The sequence below is a fragment of the Triturus cristatus genome, chromosome 8, assembly GCF_964204655.1.
Source record: "Triturus cristatus chromosome 8, aTriCri1.1, whole genome shotgun sequence".
Classification (NCBI taxonomy): Eukaryota; Metazoa; Chordata; class Amphibia; order Caudata; family Salamandridae; genus Triturus; species Triturus cristatus.
The window spans coordinates 267,866,452-267,893,863 of NC_140591.1; the positions used below are offsets into that span (position 1 = coordinate 267,866,452).

The following is a 27,412-nucleotide window of genomic DNA, read 5'->3' on the forward strand; positions in this document are numbered from 1 at the left end:
TATCGCTGAAAAAGCACATTGCTCTAACACATCCACAATCCTAACAAAACTGCCTTCACCGTTCACTCATGGACTGTAAGGCTGACTAGGGAATGCATGTTTTCCCTAGGTAATGGATATACTGTACATTACCAAGACAGGAAATATGTTTTCTCTGACCAGATACTTGCATCAGAACTTTACTAATTGAAAGTCCAGCTGCTGGAAACAGCTCTGGGAAATGAAGTGAAGTCCATAGAGTACCCACAGCTCTAAAATGTCTCAAAACATTAGAAGGTAAACAATGTGTTGATAGGCACAGTATGTTCAAAGAAAAATCCCATGCAGCTTCTCACATCTTGATTTATTTGTTCCTTAGAATACAATTTTAGAGATATTTGTCCAGTATACAGACAAAATGTTTTGGAGGGCACCTCTTCAAATGAGATTAATTGTAGTCTTTTCATCATCTATTTTTAATTTTATTTGTATTTCCATTTTCCTCAAAGATTGGTATTTAAATGAAACATTATTTCAAATATAATAATACATTTGTTAGCCTCAAATATGTTTTTGACATGCTCTAATCTTTTTTTCCCTGTAGGGTTGGATATGTGACTGATTCACAGATATAGATCTATACTTGATGTCATGTATTTCCCACCTTAGAGCCAATTTAAACCTCCCAATATTCCAAATACTTTTGTTAGACGTTTAAAGGGTCCTCCACCTTGCACATGTTCTTCACTCTCCTGAAAATGTTTGAACACAATTGATTTCAACAAGCTCACCCAACAGAACCACTTCACTTTGGACTCGTTAGAGAAGAAAATATTGAGCTCAATTTCATAAATCCAATCTGAAAATTTCATAGGTTGTCAGGGATGGATGGTTTGTGTTCCCATCGTAACATAGGGTTATGGTCAAAGCAGAGAGTTTGAGATTAGACCTAGAATCTTGAAATAATTCTTCCTCTTCAATAGATTCTGCTATGCATGTGTGCTGGCCGTGGGTCCAGTTTATAATTTAGAAGGAAAAGGCGGTTGCTGGATCTATAATTCTGAATTTACTATCTTTGAGTCTTACCATTCTCTCACCCAGTACTAAAATAAAAAAAAATCAAGAGAAATGAATCCACATCAAAACTCTTAAATACCTTTGTTATGTTAATTTTAAGTTGTAACAATCATGAGCTTTCTTAATACTGTAGACATAACAACATAATCACTCTCTTTCAGACTAAAAGCATGATGTAATAAACCTAACAAGAAAGTATATATTCAGACAGAGTACAAATTACTTTTTTTGGTCATAACAAAAAGGGATGGATTTATTTTGTTAAAAAAAAGTTTTAAGCAACTTCCTGAACTTCAACAGATTTGAGTTGGTGCAGAATGCCAGTAGCAGAGAATTCCACTCTGCTACCATTAAGAAAGCATTGACACAGTAGGTGACAGTCCTGATTTTTGTGACCTGAAGAAAAAGCTGGAGGGAGGAGCATAAAGTGCAGCCCGGGGGATGCAAATGAAACTTGACTGCCCAGAAAGCAGAAGGGTATACCTCGTTGGGGGCGGACGGGTGGACGGTCCTGCAGGAGTCCATGGGAGGAGTGGCTTGCCCTCTCCGAGTGCGCTGACTGTTTGGTCGGCCCCAGGGCCGACCAAACCAGTTCTATGCACTCTGCATTTTACAGTCATACGCACCCTGCATTTTCTTCATGCAGCCTACATAGAGAAAATGGCCTCCCCATAGTTGCCTGTGGGGTCGGTACTAGCCAATCACAACGCTGCCATTGCAGCATTGCGATTGGATAAAGGGAGGAGAGGGAGGCTGCCTGCTTCCTGTAAGGAAGCAAAGCAAAGCAAAAGACACACAATTGATGAACGGAATCCAGAACAAATCAAAACATTCACCCCCAGTCATGAGATTTGGGTTAAATCCATCATTCTTTTGCTCACCATGTCACCCCAGTTTAGACCTGGCCATATACATATCAGTCTTGACCCTGTGCCTCATGGGAACAGTTCAGCCCGAACGGCCAAGCCAGGTCCTCCCTGGATTGGAAACAAGCATCCTACGACCGGTTTCGTGGTTTCACCCCTCTTCAGCCAGGATAGCTTGATTCCAGTGGCACAGTGAGCCCAGGCCCCACGTCTGGGCATACCTGGCGCACTTAGGGCGAGAAAGCAAAAGTCACACAATTGATGGACGGAATGCAGAACAAATCATAACATTCACCCCCAGTCAAAAGATCTGGGTTAAATCCATCATTCTTTTGCTCACCATGCCACCCCAGTTTAGACCTGGCCATATGAAATCAGTCTTGACCCTGTGCCTCATGGGAACAGTCCAGCCAGAACTGCCAAGCCAGGTCCTCCCTGGACCAGAAACAAGCATCCTAGAACCGGTTTCGGGGTTTCACCCCTCTTCAGTCAGGATAGCTTGATTCCAGTGGCACAGTGAGCCCAGGACCCACGTCTGGGCATACATGGTGCACTTAGGGCGAGAAAGCAAAAGACACACAATTGATGGACGGAATGCAGAATAAATCCAAAAAAATTCACCCCCAGTCAAGAGATCCGGGTTAAATCCATCATTCTTTGCTCACCATGCCACCCCAGTTTAGACCTGGCCATATGCAAATCAGTCTTGACCCTGTGCCTCATGGGAACAGTCCGTCCTGAACTGCCAAAACAGGTCCTCCCTAGACCGGAAACAGTGACACAGGGTCAAGACTGATTTGCATATGGCTGGGTCCAAACTGGGGTGGCGTAGTGGGCAAAAGAATGATGGATTTAACCCAGATCTTTTGACTGGGGGAGAATGTTTGCATTGTCAGCATTCCGTCCATCATTTGTTTGCTGTAACACTATTTGCCCTAAGTGGGATGGGTATGCCCAGACGTTGGTCCCTTGCTCACTGTGCCACTGGATTCAAGCTAGCCTGGCTGAAGAAGGGTGACATACCCTGAAATCGGTCCCAGGATGCTTGTTTCCGGTCTAGGGAGGACCTGGCCTGGCAGTTTGGTCTGGACTGTTCCCATGGGGCATAGTGTCAAGACTGATTTGCATATGGCTGGGTCCAAACTGGGGTGGCGTAGTATGTAAATGAACGATGGATTTAACCCAGATCTTTTGACTGGGGGAGAATGTTTGCATTGTCATCATTTCGTCCATCATTTGTTTGCTGTAACACTCCTGTAAGGCGGCGTCGCAGATAGAGGAGACGTGACGCAGAAACGGAGGTGAAGGTAAGTTTAATTTTTTTTTATTACCCCCTCCCCTGTGACCCCGCGTGAGTCATGTCGGCGGTGACTGTAATGGTCATGGCTTTAAAAGTGATCCTCTGCTTCATAGCAGCCGATTTAAGGATCCAGGAATCTGTGTGATATGTTCAGGTCTATGGACCCCTCAAATAAGCCCAAAAGCAGCATATTTTACAAGATGAATATGATGTATTTTTGCCCATTAGGCAGAATTGGGCTTCTCTGCTGCTCTGCAAGTGGCACAAAAATCCTCAAAAATAAAAATAAAAAGCACACAATTATTCACAGAGTGTGCTAGAGAACCAGACGTTTGAGAAAGAATCTAGAGAGTGTTTTTTCCAAACAATTCACAATATGTCAAAACGTTTCTTTCAGCTTGAATGGCTATGAGAAGATTGTCCAGGCTTGTGCCGTGACCACTTAAAAGGCACTAGCTCAAATGCAGGATTTCTTACATTTAGGAATGGTTACACACTGTACCATGCTGGAACATCGAAGTAATCTCAAAAGGGTGAATAGAGAAAAGAGAGAGGCTATTTTAATGCAGGCGGCTTAAGGGTTTATGACAAAAGATCAAATCCTTGAAAACACAACACTTATGCATGGGTAGCAAATGTATAAGAAAGATGAGCAGTCTAAGCCTTAAAAAAAGAGGTTTGAAGCCTCATTTTGTAGAGGTTGTAATTTATGAAGGAGATAAGCAGGCAATCTACAAAGAGAATTGCTGTAACCCAGCCTAGAGATAGGGGCCTAGACTAAGATTTGCCTAGAGGAACTCGGCAAATGAGGTATGGTTTTTCTAATAACCTTCAGCATAAAGGAGCATGTTGAGGTGAGCTTGCTGATATGTGTGTCAAAAGAGAAATGTTTTTGAAAAAAACCCTATTTTGCATGTGCTAGTATAAAATAGGTACCTTAGAAGTCCAGCCACCTTGTTGAGGATCAGATGGAAAGGTTGCTGAAAAAAGTCCATAGTCTTGTCTGCGTTGAGCTTAAGTGTTTTGCTGGTTATCCAGCTTCCTATGGACCACTGACACCTTTTGAACAGATCCTGTAGAAACTTCATTTCTTCATCAAATCTTAAGATGATTTGGCATCAATTACATAGGTGTAGAATGGAAAACCATAGAATAAGATAAGAGCAGTAAGTGGAGCCACGTAGATGCTAAAAAGCATAGGGCACAAAGAAGAGCCCTGTGGGGCTACACTGTTGCTTTTAGAAGGGCTTTGAGGGGCTGGTCTATGTATTTAAATGAATGCTAGCTGTATAAGCCTAAATATATGGGCAGACCACTGATAGTGCCACCAACCTGCAGGGTCCTTCTGGCAGGCAAGCACCACACAAACTCCTTCGCTGGACAAGGAGCTTTGAAGACCACTGTCAACGACCAGACATTTCTAATTAACTTAACTTAATATAATTATCATTGTGTTAATTATGACAGCCAGCCACTGTCAGAACCAGGGAGCACAACAACTCCTTTTCTTTGCATTCCTGAGTGCCCTAAAAGAGGAATTCTTGTGTGCAGGGCAATTCACCTACATTCCTCCCTTTTTCCACTCTGTGGCATGCAGATGTGGAAACAGCAGAATTGCCTGCAGCTTCACACCCTCTTAGCACAGAGTGGAAAACAGGAATTTTGTCCATTCCTATTCCATAAAGCAGGATAGACAAATCACTGCTCAGAGAGTGAAGACCGAATAAAAAGTATGTTGCCCATCCCATGCCTTCAACTAAAGAGAAGGCCCTGTCAGAATACTGAGTACACAAATATAATCCTACAAAAATCTTGCAGTCAGGATTTCTTCTACTGCATTATTGTGAAGGTAACTCTTGATTTACTATTCTTAGCTCCACATCTATGTCCCTTGAAGATATATTTATAGTGTCAAAGCACATACATGTGAAGTTAAGTCAAGTAAATATATATAAGTATGTTCACGATATGGGAGTGGTTGGTATTCTGGCTGTGATATTTTTGTCATCCCGTGACATTCTGGTGAAATATCATCACAGTATATAGATTAAGCACACTATTGATCATAAAATAATGTAAACAACAACTAAACAAACAAAATCCCAATACACAGCAGAATGCCAAGGCAAACGAATGCTATGACGCAAAATCAAATAGCTTTAAAAACGTGAAAAAAGGCCCAGAAATTCAATAAACCTACCCAAAACACCCATTGATCGTTATTATCGTGCTTGCATATTCTTTTCAATTTTCACAATGTTTTTTTGTTTTTTTAAAAGAAAATTTTGGTCTCAGCAGCGTGTTGCTAGTCATGAAAATATTACTGAAGTCTACGCAAAAACCCACAGTGCGGTTGATGCCAGCATGGCCCACACAGTAACCAATTGGCTACGCAGATGAGCAGAACACATTGCAGAACCAGTTTCTTGTTGTACAGTACACCAGTGCACATAAACATGCAAAACACCTATTTTCATAGACTTCTGTGGCAAGTCACCTAAGTTCATACTTTGTAAATATAAAATTGCTTAACAAATGTACGTGAGCGGTGAAAGGCAAACAAGTATTATGAATTAATCAATTGCTTGTTTTTTTCCTGTTATTTTTAAGCATTTTACTTAAACATTGTCTGCGTACCTTATATATGTCAAGGAATCCGCACTGATGGTCAAACCTGGTGTACAGCTCGTTCAGCATGCTGATCACTTGCATTGGGGTGCACTGGGCGCATACAGCGGTGAATCCAACAATGTCTGAGAAAAGCATGGTGACGTCATCAAATTTTCTGGCCTGGACTGACTTTCCCTCCCAAAGCTGTTGAGCTACATCCCCTGGGAAAATGGAGTAGAGAAGATCAACTGTCTTCTTTTTCTCCTCTTCCAGGGCTTGGTGAGTTTGCTCCAGGGTTGCTTTTAGCTTGTCCATTCTCTTCTTCAAGCCATCTTGAGCCTTTGCCTGCTCCCCAACCAGAATGACGTCACGTGTAGCATCATGGATCGGGATGTCAGAAAGATGCAGGCCTCGGCCCATCAGTTCATCCAGCTTGTCCACACAAGGGGAGCCCAAAAACAGTATGCAATTAGACTCTGACACGTGAATCATCTGTCCCTTGATTTCCATCACCTGAAATATAGGAACAACATTACAACATTAATACGTTTCTTCGAACATTGATTCAGAGAAGATGGACAGTTGTTTTTTGCAGAATACCAGAAGACGCATCCATAGCAGAAACTAGACATTCACACACTTTTAAACCGTATAGTGTTGCAGATTTGCTCACTCACTCAACAATGTGGGGAGATATGATTTGAATTGGGAAGTCAACAACAGTTGTGATGGACATTGTATTGTCAGTGTGGCAGTGTCTACAGCAGAATTAGTTGGCCAAATAGTGATATCATCTAATTCCTGAACTGCCACTATCCCTATTTTAGTTATTTGCATAGTGGAATGTTAGTTCTAATGTGTACATATCGATTGTTCCAGTGGGCTGTTTGCGACCACTAAAAAAGAGTTATAGCATATATCAGTCCTATGAGGCGAGTCGGTAACCTATTACTGACTCGCAAAAAATGGGTTTGCGAGTTGCTATTAGGAAGGGGCTTGCCAAGGGCATCCCTTCCTAATAGCGAGTCGCAAGGACATGTATGATTGTTTTGCGACCGGAATGCGGTCACAAAACAATTGCAGCTTACTGCCTACTTCCCGTAGGTGGTAAGCCACTCGCAAATGGAAGGGGTGTCCAACGGACCCTTCCCCTTTGTGATTCACAACGAAAACATTTTTTAAGAGCAGGCAGTGGTCACACAGATCTCTGCCTACTCTTAAAAAATGAAACTGACACGTTTCATTTTTCTTTAAGTAAAGCAGGCTGCATTTAAAAAAAAGATGCTTTGTTTAAAAAACAAACACAGAAATAGTGGTCTGCTGTCCTCAGCAGGCCACCATCCCTGTGTTATTGCCCATTCCCAATGGGCACCAATTTGTAACCTGCTTCATGAATATGCGGGCGCTCATTGCGACCCCATTGGTATCGCAAAATGTGTGTGAGACACATTAGTACATTTTCTTTTGCGACTCACAAATTGCAAGTCACAAAAATGTTCTAATTGCGACTGGCAAAAGTTTAATGGTCGTACATGTGGCCCTTAGACACTCCATGGTGTTGTACGGACGTGATGAAGGGACAACAATTTTAGAACATCATGACATGCATCACTATATGTAACATCAAGGTTATGAAGCATGTGTCTGATTTATGTATATGCATGAAGTTTGATTACTATAATCAATATGTGAGGTATCACAATTATGTCTTTTCCACCTAGATTAGGTATAACTTGAAAAACCAAGCTCATCCCTGATTCACATTATGGGCCCGATTCCGATGTCGGACAGACCGGAGTCCGTCCGACATCAGTTTGGAACTGGAACCGAACAACCTCCTGTCGTCAGTTCCAGCCCAGGAAGTAGGATGCGACTGAATCCTGTTCGGTCGCATGCCTTTTCTTTACAATGGTAGTATGCATTCTGAACACAATGCATGCTCTCATTGCAAAGAACAGAGGTGCAGTTCATCCCTGCACCCCATGGTAGGCACCTCATGGTGCCTGCCATGGGGCGCAGGAATCAACAGGGGGGCACTAGGCTACAATTCGGCAGACTTGCACCCATAGTAGCCCTGCTGGGGGCCCCCAAAGACAGATTCCCAATGCCTTTCTGTGTCAGAAAGGCCGGGACAGAAAGGCAGTGGGAAGCTGCCATCGTAATCCCTCTGCCGGAATGAGCCGGCCAAGGGATTACTGAGGGCTTACCGAATGGTGGACGGGCTCTCCAAGCCCGTCGGAGGCCATTCAGAAAACCGATTCGGATTCCCTTCCGACCGAGACCATCAAAATGGCTTAATCGGAAAGGAGTCCGAATGGACAATTCGTCGGAGCCATTCCCAACCGCATCAGAATCGGGTCCTATATCTGAAATGTAGAGTGAATTTTTTTGTTTCTATAACATTTGAATAAATTTGATACAATATGTTTCATTGTAGTATTTTCTCTATGTTTATTTAACTTTGGGATGACTGGAATACATCTTCGTCTATCTGTGTCTCGTCACATGGGAAGGAACGTTTTTCCTCCTTATTTATGTATACATGTAAAAAAAATTAAGGTATTTTAGTTTGAGAAAGGTCTGTGTTAGACTGAAACCAGTCACCATGATAACATTGGGGTCATGTGGGCTTTTTTTATGATGAAATAAATCACGATATTTTCTTCCACACCCCTACTACTAGCGTTTATGTGTGACTTTCACCAAGTCATGTCTTTTGCCTTACAGCTCACCAGTAACAAAAGAGGGGCAGGGGCAGAAAGGATGTATTTTTATGGACATATGTGTGTGTGTGTGTGTGTGTAATGTTTAACACACACTGTGAGTGTGTGTTTCATTTGTAGTGTATAGACGGGATTCATCAGGGTCCCTGTAGGCTGTGTGAGTATCGTCAAGCTACTGGTAAAGGGGCTGCGTGGTACCTCTTGAGATCAGATGTTAAACATCTCACAAATGAAGGCCAAACGTGTTTGGAAAACCAAGTAAAGCCCGACAAATTAAAGGCGGCAGTGACCTTTCCCGTGTATTCCTGTTCTCTGTAGTCTCTCGTGGATCACAACACTTTCATTTGAATTTACTCGGCCCTGTGTTTACAAAATCAATTATTTAATGACATATTTAATTATAAAATTGTCTTATAAATGTTTATATTTGCGGAGAAATATTCCAGGGAAGGTGTGTTTAATTTTTAATATGCATTCTGCAGGTCGGAAATAAGCGTATCAACTCACATTTCCACCTCAGTACACTGTCAAAGAACATTATTGCATGAAGCAGTGAAATGACTGTTACAATTTTCTGGTTATTTATAGAAATCCCCAGGGTGTTATATAATGTGCAGAAGCTTCCAAACCAAGGAAAGCACATTTAGCATATTCTGTTCAACAGGACTTTTTGAAGAATGCACCATGACACAGGCCATATTGCGGGTGTCTCTCTGAAAAAAAGAACCCCCAGATGATGGAAAACAGTAATTTCACTTACGCTTTCATGTATGAAAGAGAAACAAAAAAATAATGAGCACATTAAAAGGACATTATCAAACACCCCCTACAGGCCTATATTGGCTTCAATAACTTAAACAGTTCATATGTAAGGCTTCCATTTCGAGGCAGAAAATCTACAGTACGTTTTTGAACAAATTGGTTAATTATTTTATTTGAAGCGTTTTAAAGTAAACTTTGTCCTTAAAACATATTACCATGGAATATGATGTTATGCTCATAGGGCGATTGCCTAAACATAAGAAAGTCGTCCCCATTTAAGTCAATCCCATACTATCCCCACTTCCACCTCCCAATATCCCACCTTAAGGAATATGACTGATGGTGATCTTCAATGTCTTAACATGCTTTAAGCCCCATTAAAAAGTGAACCCAGAGATCTGCATTAACACCTTGAAGGCTTGTAAATCCAACTCCTGTAGTAGGTACCCCCCTGGAAAATTGACAACAGAAAATCAAAGGGACAAAATATTATGGAAAAAATATCGAGAACCAAATTAGCATGAAAGTAGGTGTATATGGGTAAACATAGGTTTACTCTACTTAATACTTAACTCCACATATATGTTCCTGGACGATTTATATATATGTGTGTATATATATTAACATAGATATAACCTTTTCTCCCGTTCCCTTGACAGAACCAAGTCACACACTCATGGAGAAATGCCTTTAGAAATATTTATTTGCCACAAACAAAACTAGGCAACAAGCACAGGGGTGCCACGATGTGTTAGGGCAGTCTCATGTAACATCTATTTCTCCCGTTCCCTTGACCGGACCAAGTTGCACACTCATGGAGAAATGCCTTTAGAAGAATGTATTTGCCACAAACAAAACTAAATACTAAGCACAGCAGGTGCTGCGATGCGTGAGGGCGGGCTCACGTAACATTGTTTTCTCCTGTTCCCTTGACAGAACCAAGTCGCGCACCCATGAGAAATGCTTTTAGAAGTATTTATTTGCTACAAACAAAACTAGTCCGAATAGGAGGCACAGCTCTCATTAGGATCACATCCTACCTACAAAACAAAACATACACACACACACATCCATCCTCTTCTAAACCATACAGATGAAAGCAGGAGTCCCTCAAGTCTCAATCATCTCACCCATGCTTTTCAACATCTACATGAATTCACAACCAGATCTGATCAATGGTTTTGACATCACCTGCTATAACTACGCGGATGACACACAGAAACCTCTGAAACTGGAAAGCCTAAAGTGTATTAAACCATCAAAACTCGTTGATTGCCTCCAAGCCGTTGACCAGTGGATGACATGGAGTCACCTGAAAGTGAATGCCTCCAAAACTAAGATACTCACCTGCGGCCACTGCAAAACTTAAAAGCCTCTCTGCACTTGGCCTAATGATCTAAGACCACTTCCAAAAAGAACAAAGGAGGTAAAAATCTTGGAATTACCATAGACGCCAAACTGTCAATGAATCCACAAGTGGATAAGGTAACCAAATCAAGCTTTCTCACAATTAAAACACCGGGACAGATCTTCCTGTACCTAGGATTCCTACACAAGGTTAAAGTGACCATCTCTCTTGTCCTATTAAATTTGGACCACCCTAATGGTCTGTATCAGGGTTCAACTTAGCTGACTATGAGAAGACTACATAGAATTCAGAATGCTGCCACTAGACCTTTCCTACATGTAAAGCCACAAGCACATATCTCTCTTGCTTTGGGAGAGCTACACTAGTTACCAGTTGCCAGAAGATCATCCTTCAATCTACTTTGTATCACACACAAAGAAACACATGACAACTATACGCACAAATCAAGAATGTACCACTATAGTACACTCAGACATTACAAATTATACTATCTGAACTATCCCTCCTCTTAAGCAGAAATATTATTATTAGAAAACATTATATATTACACCACAGGATCCATGTGTATGTTAGACCATGTTAAAATTTCTGCTTTTATGTACATATAGGTGTGTATATATAGAGGGTTACGCCTGCTAACTATAACTACAATAAGTGTCATGTGTATATTTATGTATATATAAGTACATTTCAGTTATTTGAAAATATAACAAAGTACATCCATATAAATGTGGTCAGTAGACAATGTAAATATTGCTGCTTCTATATACATATGGGTATTTATATAGATATGTTCAATCAAGCAAACAAAACGTTACCAAATTCTGTCCTTACTATCCCTTCTCCCTCTGACTCATCCCCATCCTCTATCTTTCACACCCTCCTTTTAAACCATGCCAGCCAACTAACAAGCACACTTGATTACTCACACAATAACTCACTACTTCCCCTTTTCAAATCCACAACTTTCATTCTATTTCTACCTAAACTCTGCTAAACACACAAGAAATTTGGAGGACAATCCTAACACAAATTACGCACAAGACAAAAAACAAAACAAAAATGTTTTACTAACCTACTAAATACTTATCTTTGGTTCTGGAGTAGCATGGTATTTGCTGCAAAAAGAGCTTTCCAATTATTATAAAAAGCGCTTTACAATTATGGTAACGTGCTTTTTTCGCCAAGTACTACGCTACTCCAGAACCCAATATTAGCAATTAGTGGATAAGTATATATATTTTATTCTTGTGCATTAGTTGTGTTAAGAGTGTGCTCTTAATTTAGTTAGGACCAAAGTTTCCATCGGAAAAGCATTTTTTGTTCTGCCAATAATTTTAGCACCACTCGATGAATCTGCACAAAATTTGTAAAACATGTCCCCTTTTCAGTTCAGCTGCAGTGTTAAAAGTTTCGAGGTGATCCGTCAAGCGGGGGCCAAGAAAAAAGTGTGTTTTCCTCATGTTATGTCTGTGAAGAATTTTTATGTTTTTTAACACAACTACAGCCGGATTTGGTGAATGGAATGACATCTAATTTGGCAGAAAGCTAGAGGTTGGTCCAGAAAGCGTAGTTTCAGAGATATTTAAGTTTAAAAAATATAGATATCTGAGGACACTAGTCCTTGTGGTGGACTTGTGGATCCTACTAAAATTTGACTGGCTGCCAACACCTCAACCTGGAAGTGTTGACAGCCATCTTGGGTCTCAGCTTGAAGTAGCCAGTCCTATAGTAAACGTTTGCTTATGATTAAAATTCAAATTTTATATGTCAGGCTAGGAATATTCTACAGTGCATGGTTACCATATTTATGAGATCTAATTCAGTGGTTAAGAAAGATTTTTGGTAAATACCCTGTGCTCGGTCTTCCTTCCAGTTGCAGTAGTTATCATCTTGATGAAATGCAAAAAGCTCTTCCTGGGAGAGGACAATAAGCATTGGACTACTAACTCAAAGGGTGGAAGTAGCAATAACTGGCCACTTACTTGGAACATGGGAGAGTGAAGTGGAGAGAAAAAGCAGATGTCTCTCACAAAGAAAACCAGGAACCTTATTAATCAGTGAAATTAGCCTTTGAAGCTGTTCTGTATCCAGACAACTTGTCTCTATTACCAGTAGGCGGGTGCTTGTTTTCAGAAGCAGACACATTTTATTTTCATGAGGTTATTCTCTCATTTACCTAGGACAACTGTAGAATGTGAATTCAAAGCCCGGTACCATGGCATAATGGTTCTGTCACTTTGGACAGGCCCACAGTCAGGATATTTGCTATGGATTTGTTGTAAGACAAGAAGTGCTGCAAAAGATGGTTGTCTAGACTCTGGGAGATACCAGTAGAACCAGAAGAGAATGTCTGATTAGTGTCTCCTTGGAGAAGGACTGGGGCTTGTACCTGCTTTTTTGTACCTTTGCTTTGGAAGTGCTCTCAAAGATCAGACTAGCTAGCCTTATCTAGCATCAGGGATAGAAAAGGTTGCAGCTGTTCTTTGTGGTCTTGGGCTGTAAATGGATGCATAATGAAGAAATTTTAAAGAAAAAGAGTAGGAGAGATAAACTATGCTAAAGTGTCTTGTGTTCTTATGATCGGTGATGAGCTGGGCACCTGGCACACAGAAGGGATTGTGGGAAATACAGCAACAAGTTGTGCATTTGAATTTTGCATTTATATTTGTTTATTATTTTTGTGTAGCGCTCTTACTGCTGAATGACTGCTTCAGAACGCTGCTCAAACTAGACCAGAAACATTGGTCAAAACTGTGTGGGATGTAAACACTGATTATCAAATAACGAAGGAGTATTCATCAAGGATTTATTTCAGAAAATGTATTTCACAATGGGTATTTGAAAGCCCGTTACGTGTGTAACATTGGTTAAAAGTATGTGAGTGTTTGTGTATGAAGCATGTAGCTTTGTGCATGCGTTTTATAAAGGCAGTTCAGAAAATGTTCTGTGTTTGAGCTACTGAGGCTCTCCTCACCAACTATGTAGGACCAGGGGCGGCTTCTCCGCTAAGGCGAAGGAGCGTCGCCCCACTGCTCTCAGAGTAGGAAAAAGGCAAAATAAAATGACAATAACATTGTTATTATCATTTTATTTTTCTGAGCTACAGGGCTGGGTTGGGCTGGTGCCACAGGGGGAGGAGTGGTTCATGCAGTTAAGTGTGTCGTTGACAGTTTGGCCAGCTGTCTTGGGCCGGCCAAACAGTCATACACACTTTGTAATACATAGGCTCCGGTGGAGAACAGGCACCGGCTGCATGTCCCCATCTGAGTGCCGAACCACACCGCTCAGACCAATCACAACGCAGCCTGTGTGCTTCCGGGACTCATTAGCAGAGGAGAAACTTAGGAGAGATGTTGGTGGGCATGACAGAGGAGAGATGAAGGCGGCTGTGAGAAGGTAGGTTTTTATTTTTATTTTTATATTTTGTTACCCACCCCTGCCCCCCTCCATGCCCATTTTCTGCCAGCCGCCACTGTGTAGTTCTGCTGCAAACAACCTCATAATCACTAAAGCACACTCCCCTCTAACCCACCTTTCCAGCCCTCAACCCTGACCTAGGTCAACTCCATAAGTTCCTTCATATATTGATCTGAAAAAATATACACGACCTATTGTCTTTTTAATGTGCCATCAAGAGTCTGATAACTATTAATTAAATGTAGTTCTGTACAGGTTATGACTATATCTATCGGTTTTAAATCAATACAGTTGTACTTGTTGTAATTCTTCTTTAATAAAATACAACTATACATGAGATACAGACATGAATAATCAAAGCACAGAAACTGTCAAATCTTCTATTTTAGATATTTCTATAAAGTTTTATGTGTAAAATGGGAAAGAGAGAAGTCTATCAAAAACTTTTGTCATATGCACATAAGATGAGCATTGGCATATCCAATAGGTCTCGCCTTTGCGACCTTATAAGTGTTAAGCCATGCAGCACATTATTCTGGGTGCTATAATATCTACTGTTACTTCACATGCCACTGGTGAGCATCCTTTACATTTGCAGATAACCATTTATATTTGCAGATGAACTAAGCAGCTCCAGACTGCATAAATATGCAAGAAAGGTACATTTTCAAAATCAAAGAAGAGGAAACTTAATATCAGCACAAAGATGCCAGCTTTTTTGCATCTAAAATAAATATACATCCCTCTAGTAATGTCAGCGTTCACCCAGCTGATCCAAATATATTTTTTTTTTTACTCAAACAAAGTAGAAAGGAACATAACATACAATAGCAGACCATCGTGGCAATAATCGTGAGCAGCCCTCCACCAAAGAATGAGTGCAGTGACACAATTCTCTCTCTGTACAAAAAGAAGCAGGCGATGTTGAGCACAACCCAAGGGTACACCAGGACAAAACAAATGCAAACTGCAAAGGAAGAAGACACCCGAAAGTATTAGAGAAAGAAAGAGGTAGTGAAAATACAGAAGTTAAAGAAACACCCAAAGGGTGCGAAACCACACAAAACACAGCTCTGACAGCATGCATTTCAACAGGAAACTCTAAACTTGAGCAGTAAAGGCTCTTCCCGAGGAGTATGGCTCACTGGCATCTGATAACTGCAATGCGCTTGATAGGGCAACCAGCGCTTCATCACCAGTGAATGAGATCATCGATCACTTGGGAAAAACTAACACAGAGAGTGAGGAGGGGACGGATTCAGAACTGACGTGGATGGTGACCCCTCCATCGAAAGACTAAGTCTAAATCTGTCCAAGGAAGGAACTGAAGCACACACCGAGGTGCAACAAAGAAGCACAGTCCAAGGCAGCATAACCGCGGTGAGCGGAGACTTTCTTCTGTGTCCACTAACATTGGACTGAAAGTGGACGAGTGTGTCTGTGCGGGTGGTCGAAAACATGCACACACAGACAATTATTTCTAATAGTTTGCTCTCTACACTATCAGCAAAGCTGAAAAGAAGTCAATGCGTGTCTTGTATGTTGTAGTGTTTCATGGACAGTTATCAATGTAAGTTTTTGTAGTTTCAACAGATTTCTAGGTTTCACACAGATCATATTGTTGCCCTCGTAAAAAAGACGGACACTTCTCTAGACTTTGATATATTTCTCTACAGAACTGGAATGTCTCTACACATTGCCTGAAATATCTAAGAGGAACAACCAAGAAACTACAAGTAGGAACTGGTAAAGGCAACCCGAGCTTCATTCACAGTCAGAATTCTAACAGTACTCAACAAGCACATGAGTTAGCCACATAAAAGACAATGCTTTACCTAATATGTGCTATCGTTTTTTGGGGATAGGGCTATGTTTGAAGACTGCTGGGACAAGTGACTCGATTTCGGAAAACAAATGAGTTGTATTTGGTCAGGCTGGAACCTGGTGAAAAGAAGGGCAGCGGTGCCAGGGCTGAGGAGAATCAGCCAAGTCAAATAAATGAAGCCCCTGTATCGCCTCTAGTCACAGGTCACCTGCTCCCTTTGGGGGTCTGTTGTCATGGCAGCAGTAACGTGGGGGAGTGAGAGGCAGGTGCTCCCCCAACACTCATTTTAACACTCCACGCTGCACACCAACATGTAAACATCCAGGAAACTTTACAGTGCATGTGAGTGACTTATCAGTGTAGATATATTTTCTTTTGAGGAAATAAGTGACAATCGTGCAGAGGAGGGCAACGGCGCACATAGTTTAAAATGGCTACAATGCCACCCATTCATAAACATTGAAGCAGTGTCACCCCAAAGCAATCGAAGGCATGGAGGACTGAGCCACCCTCCCCCTCCCTCCACTGAGAAGGGAGACAGAAGAAAGAAACATGCCTCCTGCTCAAAGAGCAGATAAACAGTAGAGCACAGAAAGATACAAGCAATAAACGTTGCAGGAGCAATTCACTTCACACCACTGACCAGGCAACCGGAGGCTCACAGTAAAGGGCACGGTGGCGGGACAAGAAGGAGACCAGTCAGGGGGTAAGCAATAAATGTCACGAGAGCAATTCCATAATAAACAACACTCAAGCCTAAGGAAGAGTGCCCGATAAAACCATACATAAACAAAGGAGTATGGGAACACGCCACAGGGGCAGTCTCCATGGGAGGGAACAACACACCCAAAGGCGGGACAATTACCAACCTTTCACTAAAAAGAAAGGAACTGAGAACGGCACAAAAAGGAACCAATGAGAAGTGACGGGCGTAATGAAAACCCACAGACTAGATACACCATGTCTCAAAAGAGACAGCGCATGCGCTGCCTAAGCAAGACCTAAAAATCATTGCCAGTGCATGGAATCGTTTTGCCAAACACCTGAGCTGCTTTCAGGATTACAAGTGCCAGATAGATACATTTGTCATTGTCACCCGTGATGTTCTCTGGACTGTTGGGTTTATGAAACCGAGTGCACGTCTGTTGGTTTTCTATTTGAGCGATGTCAAGAAAATACGATAGGAAGACAGGAAAGAAATTCTGAAATTTGTTAAGGGGCGCCAGTGAGAGAAAGGTCGAGAGCTCCTGTGCTAAACATTACAGGCATACATTATGAGAATTATCAGCACTCAAGTAGTCTCGCGCCTGGTGCTTTGCTCGCACCCATTTCTTATCTAGTTATGCCACTCTCTCAGGCTCCCTTTGTCAACAACATCTGTAGATGGATGTAATATTCTGATAAAAAAATGTTGCAGTACAGAACAAAGCCGACTAATATCTTGTACCTTGTGTATTTGATTCACATAATTACATAAAAAGCAGCAATTTTGCATTGCCTTTATTACACAATCTCATCAAGTTGGAACACTGAAGAGAGAGAGAGAGAGGCGATGGCCCAGACACAATAATAAAGAGACACATAAGGGATGCTCTTCTGATGCAGTTAAATGGCTGATCAGTTCAACAGGCAATGGCGGTAGGAAAATAAATGGAGTACAGAACTGCAGTTATGTGTAGTGCAGGAACCATATTGAAGAACATTTGAAATGAGTTAAAAAAGGCAAATAATTATGTCCCATCGCTGTTGATAGTATGGAATGGAAAACGCTGCCAATAAAAGAAGGAGGAAATTAAATGTCTCCAGTTTTCCAATGTGACATATGGGATTGCTCTGGATGCAAAAACTCCGCTTTAGTTCTATTATATAAGCAGCAAACAAAACAGTGCACAATCAGTTTAAAGGGTAGTTTTTGAGTAGTTAAAATCTTATGGAAAATGATTTGCAAGCAAAAGAAAAGTCATACCTATTTTATCAATGTTTATAAAGTCCATTTAATCTCTCTGTAAACTGTCCTTTTTTTGCTACATTCTATTTTACACAAACAGCAAAATGGTGCATTTCTGAACTGCTATTTTCTGCACCTCTTCAAAGGCTCCTCAGCATGCCCCCAGATGTGTAACCTGTTCCCATCCATGTATCCACCAGATTAGCTTGCGGGGCGCGTCCAGGTGCACGCGCTACTAACCTTTCTCTGATTCCACAGGTTCAAACCATCACCAAAAGTGCTGATACTATGCCGAATCCTTGCTTTGGTCCTCTCTCCTTTGCCCTTGAAAAGGTCATCTCCATCTATATTAAGGGAAGTCAGGCATCCGTATTATTGAAGGGATTACCCAGGACTTCTGTGGCCATTACAAGAAGGACTCCACTTGTGCAGAACAAAGAACAGAAAGCATTAAACAGAGATATTTAAAGGGCGAGAAGTGGCCAGAGTGATTTTCCTGACGGATCTTTGTTTTTGCCTTTACTTGATAATGTATGTTTCTGGAACGGGTTATGGCTTTTGTCTGTACCGCGCTCTGATATCTGGGGGGATGTTTGCGCTTTTTGAAACTCTCTAACTAAAATAAATAAAAAATGTACAAAGCTGAAATAGATCATGTTCAGTGTTTTAGCAACTTTGTTTTCCTATGTTCAGAATAATCTCAATCCAAGAACAATGCAAAATTTTAAGGAGAACATGCTGGGAATATTTTTCTTTACTCTGGCGCCTAATATCAATATTGAATAATTCAAGGTATTGGAGATATAGATGAGAATTATAGCATAGAAGACAGAGAAGACAGGTCAGAGAGGAACTCTGGATGCCAACTTTCTAGATGGTCAGTCAATGTCTAAATATTCCACAAACAGCTTTGCAGAATCTGCGTGAACAGACATTTTGCGAGTCACTGTAGGTGGGCTGCCAATGTTAGCCATTTCAGCAGGTTGTACTTTTATATTTTTAAACCATGTATAGGTTTTTTATAGGTTTTTATGAGCATGCAGTAATGTGGACATACTATAAAAGGTTTCTTATATGCAGAAAGAAGGGGGTGTGGCCAACCGCTGAACATGGTGGACGTGAGCTGTAAGAGCTCCGTGCCAAAACACGACACTTCGCCAAATATCCTGAAAGAACGGGGGCCGTTGGAACCAAAAACATATTCAAATGCGTCGGAATAGCTGAAGATCCGATGCCTTCACTACGGAGAGCCCAGACAGCGTGAATCGGAGATACCGAGTCGCCGTCGTTGCACGAGAAACCCCGGAGGAGAAAGGCTGAGAGGGGTGCCCGATTGCCGCAGAGAGCACTGACGGGATCGGACGCCAGAGAATGTCCCCCCTGGCCTGTGTGTACTGTTCATAGCCCACAACGGGAGTTTCAGTCTGACTGACTGCGCGATTCCTGAAACTCGGCGAGATGCCAGAGGGAGCCGCTATATGGCAAAATTACAAAACGGCGCTCGTCCGAGAGAGACACTGAAAATGGCGAGACACTGAAGACCACGGGAGCACTGCGGGGGTGATACAGCGGCTCATGACTACGGGTCAGAACAGTATGATATTGGGGATATTGTAGACCTCTATTGGATGCAAAAGAGGTGTGGCGGGTACATTTCAAGCTGCGCCACGACCTGCTGCTTGCATGCGCCATCACCGCGTGCATTTGTGTACTGGGGACGATACCCTGCGGCCGTATCGGTCTGAGCGGGTCATGAGAGAGGCTTGAGGCACTTCAAATTACTCCGCAGTGCAGCGCCACATCATTGGTACTGGAGCGAATCTTAGATGGTGAGCACGAGCTGGCTGCTAGCGCTTTGTCGGCGATCGAGTGGCCCACTGTGACAGGACGAAGCCGCTGGCCATATGCGGATGAGGAGAAATTGTGTGCGCCCCCATGTCGCCATTGCGCCATAGTGAATTATTGGTATCCCATTCTGGAGCGGCTTGGGGTGTGACGGAGGGGTTATACTGTTATTGCTGCACAGTGAGTACACAATATTGCCTTCCCACTCTGCAACTGAGAGAGCTCAACAAGATAGGTGTCTCTGCAGACATCTAACTCGGCTCGTGTGCCAGCAGCTGCGGATTGAATAGGGCCTCCGGGACGTGGTCCCCCCGGATGTACCGGAGGTAGTGTCCCCCCTAACCCCACTTAAGGCGGCATAAGTTACTGTGCAGTGGCAGTTTGATAGTCGGACTCCAAGCTCTTGTAAGTGAACCAGGTGTGGCTCCACCCGGCTGTGGCCCAGACGAAAATCGGTGTGTGGGACCGTCAACCCTCTGTATCATGGGACGTACTAAAGCTAAACAACCTGACCCTCATTCCGCTGATGCTGTAAATGCTGCGATGGGTGGAGACCAGTCGCAGGGCTCGGATTCTGATGTGATACCGCCAACGGGAGCCAAACAAAACACAAATAAGCTGGACTTAATACTAAAGGAGATCAGAGACTCACGTACAGCCCTCGAAACGCAATTAGGGTCACTTTCTGCTAGTCTCAATCTCCTACAAGCGGACCACAAGAAACTGGCGGAAAAGGTGAAATCCAACAAGCTTGCTTTGGATGATTTGATCCCTCAACAAACTGTGCATACCTCACAAATCGAACAGTTACAGCGACAGCTGCGGGGGCTACAGGATAAGGTGGATGATGCTATGGGAAGATCCCGTAGAAACAATGTGCGAATATTAGGGATACCGGAAAGGAGTGAGGGGCGTAATCCCACCCAGTTTGTGGAGACCTGACTAAGGGAACATGTGGCGAAGGAGGGACTGACAGATCTCTACAGTGTGGAGAGGGCACATGGGGTGCCGCCCAGGCCTCCCCCCGGGAGCACCTCCCCGACCATTGATAGCACGCATTCTGAACTACAAAGACCGGGACACAATATTAAGTGCAGCCAGAGAGAATGCCCCTATCCGTTTTGAAAATAAGACGTTCTCCCTATACCTGGATTTTACAGTGGCGGTGCAAAAAGCATGAGCTACTTTTCGGGGTGTCAAAAAGAAATTGAGAGCGCACAACCTGAAGTACGCCTTACTCTTTCCGGCCTGGTTAAAAGTCATTCATGACCAAAAAACTAAGGGGCATATTATCAACAGGCAGCGATATTTATCGCTAAGCATGCTTAGAGCGAGTTTAAATATTGTCAGCTATCACTGGATTACATCACCAAGTTAGCGCGCTATCATCAATGCTTAGCTCCAAGGCGAAAGAAAATCCAGCGATAGCGGCAAAATGCCAGAATATCGCTGGAAATCCAGCAATAAAAGCGCAGCGATAGGGTAATCGTTGATAATATGCCAAGGTGGACTTATCCTGACAATCTACTTCCCATTGGCTAAGTCAGGTTTGGATCAGGCGTTCACATACCAGCGAATATCGCGGTTAGCGCGACTTTTGTTATCGCTACGCGGGTACGGGCCGGATTGATGATAGAGGGAAGTTGTGTTAGCAACAGTATTCATGTCATTTTAGTGTGGAATGCCCACTTTGCATGTCATTAGCGATAAATATCGCTGACATGCGAAGTGGAGAAAAGAGGGCTGCTACCTCAAGGAAACACGCGTTAGCGTGTCCTTGATAATGGAGCGATATTTAAATCACCGCTTTACGGCCGAATACGGCCGCTAAAGCGACGGAATTGGGCTTGATAATATGCCCCTATATGTTTTGATAAACCGGAGGAGGTGGCAGACTGGCTGGAGATAACTATCACCCCCTCTGTTTCCCGGACCTCATTTCCACCAAGTGGCTCTGCGCAATCTATGCCACAGCGTAAGGATGCGGTTACCACGGATGAAACTCGGTGCCATGGTGATCTATCTGCTGTGAGTCCAACTGTGGAGCAGATCTCAGATAGCCAAAAGGACGCTCTCATGACGGCGGTGGCACTGGCAAAACATGATGCCCTGTCCCGTGCTGTGTCTATCCGATCCTCGGATGAAACTACTGCCCGCTCGGAATCTGAATCCAGTTTAACGTTGTCCCCGGTGGTTACTCCACAGACTGCAGATGATTATTAAAGTGGTGGGATGGGCTCTCCGGAAATTGATATTGTTTAACGTATTCTCTAGAAGGATGTATTGTTTAAAATGTCGGATGATATCCCGTTCTTTATGTTTTCTTTTTGGGCGCTAGGGTTTGGGCTGGAGCGGTGAGGACAATGTAACTAAATACGGGATAATGAACGTTACAATCACGGTGGTTGCCTCCCCCCCCCCCTTGGCGACTGCACTGTGGCATTGTTCAGAGTTCCGGTCGAATTTTTTGTTATTGTTTGGTCCTCTGCTGTTCTTGTGGGGAACCTAGTATTGGGGTGTTTTGTTAGTTTTGTAGACTCAGCTTTGGTTTCTGTGGTGACGATCCCACCCGATATCCACTCTGCTTCCAGTAGCTCACCTTACACAGGTCCTGATGGCACATCCTAGCAGTTATAAGTACTGCTCTTGGAGCGTCAGAGGGCTCAGCTTTGTCCACAAGAGGCATAGACTGTTAGCCCAGTTAAATAGGCGGAAAGTAAATGTTGCGTTTCTCCAAGGAACCCATCTAAACCATGATGAAGCAGTTAAGCTACACAAGAAATGGTGAGGACAATTGTTCTTTACGTCATATTCGGCCTTTGCTCGTGGAGCTGCGATATGGCTCAGGAATGGTACTCCCTTTAAGTTATTAGAGCACAAGAGAGATACGAATGGTAGATATGTACTCATACACGGGTTACTTGATGGAGAACACTTAGTGCTGGGAAGCATGTATACTCCAAACACTGACCAGGACAAATTCCTAGAGGCTCTAAGTGCAGTATTGACAGGATGGGAAGACTACCCTTGGATATTAGGTGGAGATTTCAATGTGGTGCTTGATATACAGCTGGATAGGTCTCACCCCCATTGCACAGCACGAGTTGTAGGAAACTGGTGGCTGCGCTTAGGGGATGGACAAATGGGTGGGGGATTATGGATGCATGGCGTACGGTACACCCTAGGGACAGGGAATACTCATTTTACTCCCCGCCACATAAATTACACACTCGCATAGACAGAATACTTTGTTCCTTATCTCTGCTGGGCACAATCAGTGACTCGACACATTTGGGTAAAACATTATCTGATCATAATCCGGTAGAATTTATACTTCAATGGGGTAAAATACCTATTCTGGTGCCGACCTGGAAATTGCAGCCTCTGCTTTTAGAAGGCCCTGTTTTTCGAGCGGCATTGTCCACAGCCATTAAAAATTATTTAGCTTTAAATGCAAATACAGCATCCACGCGCCAGGTTGAGTGGGATGCCTATAAAACTGTAATGCGAGGGATAGCGATAAGTACATAAGCAGGGGCGCGACATACCCTTATTGGCCAGCTTACTGAAATAGAAAATAGCCTGGGTAGACTGGAACTAGAAGCTGCACTGGGCGATGCACACCAAACGCAGTTACAAGAAGCACATATTAAACACACAGAACAATTGGAAGATCTGCACCTTCTAGATTACCGACTCTACACGCAGAAGCAACATGCCACAGTGGACAGGACGGGCCCACTACTCACTAAAATCATTAAGGATGCCCCACCGGTCTCTCCTATCTTAGAGGTTTGTAATATGGAGGGAGATATGGTGCACACACAACTTGACATCAACAAGGCCTTTAAAGACTATTATGAGAAATTATATATACAACCAGATGCCAATACTGACACAGAATTTGACACATTCTTTGCCGACCTACAACTCCCACAACTGTTGCAAAATCATAAAGAGACATTGGGAAAACCAGTGACTGGTATGGAAATTAAGCAGGCGATCAACAGTTTGCCCCGCAATAAGGCACCAAGGGGGAGATGGTCTGCCCACTGAATTCTACACAACGTTCTCTGATTTGTTAATACCCCACCTACAGTGCTTATATCAGACATCTTTAGAAGATGGCACCCTACCTCTTACCACACTTCAAGCGACGGTGGTCTCACTGTTAAAGCTGGGCCGGAATAGTACAGACATGGCGGGATATAGGCCTCTTTCAATATTAAATGTGGACTATAAGATATTGAGTAAATTGTTGGCTAGTAGACCCGGTCAGTGCATACCACAGCTGATACACATTGACCAATGCAGGTTTGTCCCAGGCAGGAGTACAGCCCTTAATATTAGGCGATTGCATCAAATAATGTATGCACTGCCAAAAGCCGATGCTGCGGGATGCATTTCGCTGGATTTATGCCAGGCCTTTGATTCCCTTCATTGGAAGTATATGTTCCAGGCCCTGTCCAAATTTGACATACCAGAGGACTACATAAAATGGGTGAGGCTGTTATACTTAAACCCCACGGCACGGGCACGCACGGGACAGCATATCTCACAGCAATATAGGGTTGCACGGGGTACCAGACAGGGCTGCCCATTATCACCCCTATTGTTCATCTTAGCTTTAGAACCTCTCTTGCATAAACTGCGCTCTGTAGCGTGACATAGGGGGATTGTATTGGGACCCAACACACATATTGTTTCTGCGTATGCAGACGACTTAATATTACATCTCAAGAACCTAGCTGAGGGCTATGAACCCATACCTTCCACATTCGCCACATTCCAGAAACTTTCCGGGCTTTCGATAAATGGGACCAAGTCCTATGTTTATTACTTTACTGATGTGACACGCACTGGGACTCTGGATTTTGGGAACTGGTCGTTCCACGTTGCACCTATTACTTTAAAATATTTAGGTATAAAAATATATAGGGACACCACAGAGCTTCTGGACGGCACCTTACATTGCGCAATAACTACTCTAAGGTCCCAAATAATGTTCTGAAACTCCTTGCCTATATCAGTGGCAGGCAGGCTGGCAATCGACAAAATGGTGATGCTCCCTAGATTACTGTATTATTTCACTAATTTACCTATTTTGGTCCCGGCACAGGCATTTAAATTATTGTCCTCCCTCTTGATTGAATTAATATGGGACAGAGGTTGGAGACGAATAGGGTTAGCGAAATTATAATTAGATACTAAACAGGGTGGATTGGGAGTCCCAGACCTGAAGGCTTACTGCTACACGAGTCAGCTACAATGGTTGGTGTATTGGGTGGCGGGGCGGAACCTACAGGAGCTAGGCATGTCTCAACTAGCTTGGCAGAGAGGTGATATCCATACACTCCTGTTGCCCAACAGCAAAATTCCAACAACGGCGCCCCATTTGCTGAGAGTTGCGTTATTATATTGGAGGAATGATTTGAGGTATACCAAAAATGTGACCCCATATGCCCACACTATCCCTCTATTGGGGATCCCCACACAGCTAGGCTTGGTTACAAATAGGAGAATGTTGGCGTGGGGGGATGCAGGAGTGCACACAGTGGGTGCATTCTTCAAGGACGGTACCTTAATGCCAAACAATGTATTTGCTCGAGAACATGGAGTGCCAAACACGCTGTTTCTTCTACATGCCAGTATTTCTTGCTACATACGTACTACTTGGGCCCCAGGGGGGAATAGAACCGGCACCGCACAAACTACTTACTATGCAACATTTGATGGGGAGTGGGTGACATTTAACAAAATGGCTGTATAAAGGGATCCGCACAATAGCAGCGGTACCACTCTAACCCCTCCGTAACAAATGGAATATAGATGCGGGCCGAGCTCTCAGTGACAGAGAATTAGCGCTGTCCTGGAGTATCCTAGAAAGGTATCGAGGAACCCAAAATGTAAGTTTATACAACTCATGCTATTACATAGGGCCTATCTGACCCCACGTAAACGGAGTGTTATGTTCCCGGACGCATTGGATGTGTGTCCGCGCTGTCAATCCTCAGAAGCGGGCCTGCTACACATGTTGTGGAACTGCCCACGATTGCGACACTATTGGGTAACAGTTTGTGAGATACTAAAAGATATAGCCCCAGTTCGAAATAACGACCTGATGGAATACTGCTTTTTGGGGCTAGGCCCAAAAGGGAAGAAAGGCAACCCCGTTACCAAATTCAATCACCTTGCCCTCATATTAGCAAAACGTAATATTACCATGAAGTGGAAAACTGCTAGACTGCCATCCCTGCAGGATTGGCATGGTGAGGTGGTGAGATGGGGAAGGGCAGACAGTGCAGAGCTAAAAAGGGAGGAACAACGAGGGTTGCGCAGGAAGCCCATCTCTATGGAATGGAACGTGATATTGGAAGAGTTTATTGCTGTAGATATGCACACGTATTGACAGATTCTTTGTGTGTTTCTCCCCCCTCCCCCTCCTCTTGGGTGCGTCTTTTGGGCTATTGAGGTAGATAAGCAGAGCTACACTACAGCTGTATAATACAATGAAGGATGTTGTATAGACTTGCACTGTTTTTATTTCTATGTTTTGCTCCATTGGGTTGGATTGCCAAACTGTTGGGATTTCTGCCGAGTCTACGGGTCTGGGAGGTGGGTGGGTATGTAATTGGGTTTAAGTTGAATTTTTTCTTTCACAACATGTAACTAGTGGCCCTGTGATTTTCGAAAACTGTTAATCTGACCTGGATGCACCGTTGCAGACTTGAACGTACAGAGACCATAATGAACAGCAAGTGAAGAAGCGTGTGCAGCTGTGGTTGCTTCCCTGTGGTATAAGTAGTCACTGCCACTTGCAGATAAGCTAAAAATATTGCTTGTTACGTAATCTGTAATGTTACGATATGACTGCAATGATTGATATCTTCTGAACAATGGTTTGTTGATTAACTTTAATAAAAATATGCAAAAGAGGGTTTTCAGTGTGCTCGGAAGCACCTTAGTATTGCAGTACTACAATACTGGAGTACTCACAGTGGCAGCAGAGATTCTCCACATTATACAACAGGAGTTACCTGTGTGTGCTACCTCTCTGAGTGTTAGTAGCCTTCGGGGGATGGTTTCAAATCTGAATTCTCCTATTTATTCAATCAGCAGGGAAGAATGGCTTCTGTTTGCGTGCCAGGTAGTTTAAATCAAAGACTGTGCCAGATCATCAAATGATCATCGGACTTAGACAGGTGCCTAGGGCACATATGATCCCAATATAAAAAGTTTTCTCAGCCCCTCCCGTCCACCCCAAAGACTGCAGGTCCCATTGGTACGGTAATTGTTGCATATCATGTCAAATGAGGAGTCAGGAAACCAGAGAAAGGTCCTGTAACATTAAGTTTATTCTGTAGAAAGAACCATGACTGCTTCCCAGCCTGCAGGTTCTGTCCAGATTGGACTACGGGAACGCAACACTCACTGGCACGGCAAAATGTCCCTTAGCTTCCCTCCGATTAACTCTAAATGCAGCTGTCAGGATGATCACTGGAGTAAAGAAATACGACCACATATCTCCCTCTCTAAAAGAACTAAAATGGCTCCCGATCGAAATGCGTGGCAACTTCAAAACTGCATGTCTCACACACAAAGCTCTTCACACCAGTAAACCGGCATACCTGGCTTCCAAACTCAAAAAGGCAGGACAAACAAGGAATCTAAGGAGCACCAACACTCTT

The 27,412-nt window shown here is 43.1% G+C and overlaps 1 protein-coding gene across 1 annotated transcript in view; it reads right to left on the reverse strand.

Annotated features, from left to right (window-relative positions):
* GUCY1A2 (guanylate cyclase 1 soluble subunit alpha 2) overlaps positions 1 to 27,412 on the reverse strand; it is a 1,089,165-nt gene that overhangs the window by 459,057 nt on the left and 602,696 nt on the right. Inside the window, exon 5 of the mRNA XM_085621484.1 lies at positions 5,860 to 6,345. Within this exon, the coding sequence (XP_085477610.1) occupies positions 5,860 to 6,345 (486 nt within the window). The remainder of the gene's footprint in view (positions 1 to 5,859; positions 6,346 to 27,412) is intronic.